General features: G+C 44.6%; 1 protein-coding gene across 5 annotated transcripts in view; it reads left to right on the top strand.

The window, feature by feature from the left end:
• LOC144474818 (CCR4-NOT transcription complex subunit 6-like) overlaps window positions 1–4,270 on the top strand; it is a 116,914-nt gene extending 112,644 nt beyond the window's left edge. For 4 of the 5 annotated variants that reach the window (XM_078190137.1, XM_078190135.1, XM_078190136.1 and 1 more), the window contains one exon: window positions 3,107–4,270. In XM_078190137.1, coding sequence (XP_078046263.1) covers window positions 3,107–3,207 — 101 coding nt within the window. In that variant the 3' untranslated portion in view covers window positions 3,208–4,270. The remainder of the gene's footprint in view (window positions 1–3,106) is intronic. The other variant, XR_013494789.1, reaches the window with a different exon arrangement.
• The last annotated feature ends 1,666 nt before the right edge of the window (window positions 4,271–5,936 follow it).

Raw genomic sequence — 5,936 nt, 5'->3', positions numbered from 1 at the left:
ATTAGTCGGCATTAACATTCCATAATCGACTGCGTAGCAGCCAGTTCCTGGGGCACAATAACGCGCAATCATCCGTGGCCCACTCGGTGTCGCGTACACACGGGAGGAGAGATCTCGCAGCGAGCACGCCGGATAATTTATTCGCGGCTAGGGGGATGCGTCGACCAGGGGGGTGGCGAGAGACTTGGAAAACGGTCTCGCATAACCGAGTCCCTCCCTCCCTCTCCCTCCCTCTCTCTCTCTCTCTTTCTCTCGAGGGAGAGAGAAAGGGGGGGAGAGTTTCCGGCGCCGGAGTTTCGTGGACTACTTTGAGATTGAACAGCGATGATCTCCGGGCTATTTCCGTGCAATCTCGTGCCAGCTAACCGGATTGTAGTGGCACACGCGAGTATCCTTGGAACACGTTCGATATATTCCTTTCGCGGGGGAGAAGCTGTTTACCGAATTGATCTCGCCGGTGGAACGGTATATCGGTCGGATCGCGCCGATATTCCGCGGCCTATCTCGTCGCAGGGGCGAAACGATAACGCGAACACGACGATGCTCGAGTGCCGATTCTGTTTATGCCTGCGCGTGCGAGCTGGCTCGGCTTTTAGCTACCCTCCTGTTTCTTTCGTTCCTTTCTAACCGTGTTCAACCCCCTTGCCATACCTTAACGAATCCGACTCGCGATGGTAATTACTGCTAAGAAATAATTAATAATTCTTGTTAATATTTATGCGTTAAAGTATATTCAGGCACGGAATAAACATTAATGTTCCGTCCCTTTTGAAGAATTATATTAATTGAAGAATTCCTAATCGCAGTGAAGAAAATGGTACAGCAAAGGGTTAATATTTTTCTAAACCGTTTAATATAGTCATAAAGCGTAATATCGTCTCATGTTCAATTTGCAATAAGTTACATTGATTTTATTCTCGCGCGGAGTTGGAATAAACTATTTAAAATGTTTCGTCGCGCAGCGTGGAAAGCGCGCTAAAACTGGGATAGATGCCAATCTACTGAATATATCATTTATCTATGGGCAATTCGAAGCCCCGGCGCTGCTCGCAGCTAACCCGAGATGCAAACCACTCAATTATGGAATGGCCTCGGGGGCTGGGAGGATCGGCAGCACAACCTGGAGCGGTTTTACCGCGGATTCGACCGCTTTCGTCCACCCTTGTACGTGTTCTGTGTCTCTCCTCTCTCTCTCCTCTCTCTGCTCTTCTCGCCACCGCCGGTTGCCACGGTTTAAGAGACCGTGAACGTGATCGTCCTCGATTACTCCATCGGGTTTTGCTGATTTATGCTTATGCAGCTGGGGTGGGGACCAGAAAGAGGATAGGGTAATGGAATTGAAGGTGGACCGGTCAGTCGAGAAACTTGGCCGGGGGATCAATGTTTCCCCGGGGAGACGCCGCGTCTGGAAGAAGAATCTGCCGGGACGTTCTCGTTAGCAGTCGATCTTCGGGACCAGAGGCTGCTGCTGCTACTGCTACCCTCGATCCCGACGGACGCGCGCGCGCGGATCCCTTCATAACATGACCGTCGTAGCCACCTAAACTCTCCTCCCTCTCTCTCAACATCCTATCCCGCGGCGAACTTTCGAACAATTTCTAACCTATAACTGACCTTCCATCAATAGTTTAATACCCTATTAGCTGCTGGAAAGTTGGCCGTGTTTTCGTAGTTCGGGAACTGCAATGTGTTTCATTATTATTTCAATCGTTTTAATCGTTTATAGAGGCTGGATCTATCCATCTATCTATACATCTGTGTATATGTATATATATATTTATATCTATGTACCTAGGACGGGTTCGCTCGGACAAGTTGGAAAAAAGTTAGAGCGTGGCAGGTGCATCCGCGGACTAGCATTTTCTTGCGCGAATAGATACTTTGAAACTGTTTTGCGTTAAGGTTCGTTATTCTGGACTGGGGACTTTTATGCGGAATTTAAGAATATACAATTATATATTTAATAGAACAATATTGTAAATTGGCAAATCTTAGTACAATAATATTAAAAATATATATTTATGAATACTTGATGATATTAATTGTTGGAAACTTGTTACTTTGAACGAGTGACAGATATACAATATATAATAATAATATGCCATAATAAAATAAGTTAGTAAATTGTCTTAGTTTTAATTAGATTGACTGCGAGTTCAAAGGGTTAATTCAATTCCACAACAATTAACTGTGACTTCGACTGTCCTATAACATATAATATATAATAATACAATATATTTATATATATGTAATAATAACTTTATCAATCTTTTTAACCCATTACACTATTCGATAATAAAAAGTTACAGAAATGGAAAGGCCGAGACAGAAGTTTAACGTCAATTGTTCTTTCCATATTCGTCGCGGACCTCTTTAAAGTCGCAACGACACGTGCCAGCGTATTGCTTTTAAATTCGTGTCAATAACATCGCTCAAAGCACCACGATTAACGACCCTCGTCCAGTCCAACCATTTTCTCCGGCTGCTCGAAGCGTTATTTTTGTTTGAAATTTTTCGTATCGAGTCCGCACACGGGGGTGGTGCGCGTTCGCTTCCATACACACCCTATTAATAACAAACGAATCGGCCGGGGTGTACGCCCCGCGTTACCTTTGTTCCTAGCTTGAATTCGGAAACTTAATAACACGCGTGAATAATTACATTAATAATAGAGCATTGTTGCATAAACGAAGGATACGCCGAAACCAAATGTTTCCTACTATATTATCCCCAGGTATTCGGATATATCCCGGAACCATAAATTCGGCAGCCGGCGAGTAAAAGAGCCGCGATATAGTCGATCGTGAACGGGGTTAATTAATTATTTTCGAGGAAAAACCATCGACAAGTTCGCATAAATAGGTTCGCATAATAAATTGAAGCATGCTATTACCGTAATTTATTTTTCATGATTATGTCAGGATTAAATGTCGCTGACGATGCGAAGTATAAATTTTCTGCGCCGATTGCAATGAACGTAAAACAAATAGAATCGTTTTCTTTCATAGAAAATTTTCTATATTTATTATTTGTATAATATTATTTGTATCGACGTTATTAGGTTCGTTTGATCTGTTCAGCGTTATCAATTTTGTCTTGAATTCAGAAAATCTGTTCATCGAGTGTGGAGGACGCGAAGCCCGGAGGAATGTCGAAAACTTTCTGTATATAGCGTCGAGAGCGTCGAAAGCGTGGCGAGCGGTGTAATCAAGCGGACGCCGTTAAAGAGACCATCGAAAGCATCGCCGTTCCGATCGGAGATCCGAGAGACTTTCACGTGGCCGGCAACACACACGCACACATGCACACACATGCACAGAGGAGGAGAGGTGTTCACCTCCGAGCGTTTTCCGTGCGAACCGTGTCCTTTTGGAAGAAATATCCGAACGTTTCGCAAGCATCGCGCGGCAGCTAGGCCTCGAATAACACGTCGGCGTCGTGTCATTCGAACCCCCCGACCGAGCCAGCGCAGCTAGGATGCTTGTGAAACGGCTCGAATGGATCGTCCGAAAGGACACCAAAGGTATAAATAACAGAATTTTATATAAATAACTCTTAATATTTTATACGAGTACCTCTGAGCATCTCTTAAACTGCAAGCAACGCTTTTGTTAAAAAAGGTCCTTTTATTAAAAAAGGTCCTTTTATTAAACACAGTTTTTATTTAACGCTTGTCACGACTTGTAACGAGTGTCGCGGCGGACAGAGTGCTCGCACCGAAAGGGTTAAATCGAGCAGAGATAACCTCGTGTACTAGTATTAAAAGTATCAAGTCACTAAGTCAATTAAAATATATATATAAATTATAAAATATAAAAATTCATTTTCTGCAGTTCCGTCCACCGTTTCTCGGCGAGAATCGATTTCGTCGGCGAACGAAAATTACATCGACTGCAAATTCGAGTGAAAATTACATAATGCAAGGATCCTCTCTCTCTCTCTCTCTCTCTCCTCGTCGAGAACCGACGCGAATCCGGACCGTGTGTGCAGCAGCGGATCACGTAAACGGAAGCCGGCGAGCAGCGCGCCCTCCAGGTTTTTATTCGGCGTCGGGCGAGTATTGTAATTACATGGAACGCTTAACGGTCCATTAGGCTCGTCAATGTTAACGAGAGGACGTAACTCCGCGCGACTGGTCTAGATGTGTCAAGGCGCGTCGATGCGCGGGTTAGATAGCGATCGATAAAGTGGTAAAAGGCACGGGGATTAGAACGGTCCGCGGGAAGAAGAAGAAGACGAAGAAGAAGAAGAGGAAGAAGAAGAGGAGGAGGAGGCCACTCCTACTTATCGGTCACGACCGATCCCCGTTCCGCGATCTCGATCCCGCGTTTAGCGTATATGTACAGTAGCGAATAAAAGATCGAGAGGCGAAAAAAATTGAAGAGAAAAATTAGAGAAATTCGCTGTGGTTGCGTATTGGGATTATGCGAGTAATTATATTCGAATAATAACTGTCTTTGTAATATTAGAACAATAACTGTCGCTATCATATTATAATAATAACTGTCTCTATCATACTATAACAATAACTGTCGCTGTCATATTGTAATAATAACATCATATTATAAGAAATTCGCTGTGGTTGCGTATTGGGATTATGCGAATGACTATGTAACAATTTTATACGCATTTAATCGATCACATTGGGTGCAGTTTTCTTTCGACAAGTCGTTTTAGAATCACTACGAAATTTAGGAATACATTTCGCAAACATTTCAACGTAAAATGGTAAACGGATTTTCAGACTATTGCGCCCGAATCGCCCGACGAGTCTATTAATACATAATGTAGCCGGTAACGAAGATGCATCGAGACAGTCGAACGCGTAACGTAGCGGCAACTCGCGTCGATCGGGGCTTGCTCCGTTGATCCCGTCGGAGAAAGTGATCGTCGAGCGGTGCGTGTGCACGGCAACGGACGCGACAAGCCTCTCTCTCTATCTCTCTCTGTCTCGCCTCTCGTCCAATCATTCTTTCGAGTGGCAATAATTTACCAGTCCGGATGACCAGGATTTACTTCCCGGAATTAGCCGTTGATCCTCTTGGCCCGGTTTTCCACCGGGGGATTTTAAGCCCCGGGGCTGTATTTTATCGAGCGCGAGACCAGGCAACCGCTTTCTTTCACGGCGAATGCACGGCCGGATTAAGCCAGATCTTCGCTTATTAAAAATTTCTTTGGCCGGCCTCGCTCGCGCGTCTGTTTCACGGTAAACAACCGTTTAATTTACCACGCTTTTACGAGCAGGAACGTTTCTTCTCTTTACCTTCTCTCTAGCCCGGTCAACGATTCCGGGCCTCTATAGACGGGACGGTCTCTACGCTGCGCGACAAAATGATAGGACACCCCAGAATTTTTCGCGTATCTCAAAACCAATGATGCATAGAAAGGTTTTGCCAGAACGTTATTTAAATAACCCATAATCCCAATACGCAACCACAGCGAATTTCTTATAATATGACAGTGACAGTTATTATTATAGTATGACAGAGACAGTTACTATTCCAATATTATTTTCTCATATTAATTAATCTTTTTAGTCGAATATTTAACTGGAGTAGATTATTCATTGGCCATAACCTGACATAACCTAACAATTATTATTATCAAGTTGTCAAGTATGACCCTTGCTATCATCGATTCCTCTCGGTACAGCGACTAGATCGTGGACAGAGAAAAACTTGGGTCCAAAGGGTTAACTTCGAGGATCGAATTTGGGATAGGGTAAGCGGGTTCCGATAGGGACGTCGCGTCCAAGTTGCCGGGGATCAAGTCGCAGGCAACCGGCGGGCAAGTTGGTGCCGGTGTAACGAGAAGAGGCGGGCCCCGCCGATATTAAACTAAAACAGAAACAGCCGGCGAAACGGTCGGTCGGTCGAGGGGGAGAAGGAGGAGGAGGAGGAGGTGGTCGGTTTGCATCGTCGACGGCGTGGCGATCC

The sequence above is a fragment of the Augochlora pura genome, chromosome 9, assembly GCF_028453695.1.
Source record: "Augochlora pura isolate Apur16 chromosome 9, APUR_v2.2.1, whole genome shotgun sequence".
Classification (NCBI taxonomy): domain Eukaryota; kingdom Metazoa; phylum Arthropoda; class Insecta; order Hymenoptera; family Halictidae; genus Augochlora; species Augochlora pura.
The sequence above is the reverse complement of the archived record's forward strand: the minus strand, read 5'-3'. Positions and strand labels throughout refer to the sequence as shown.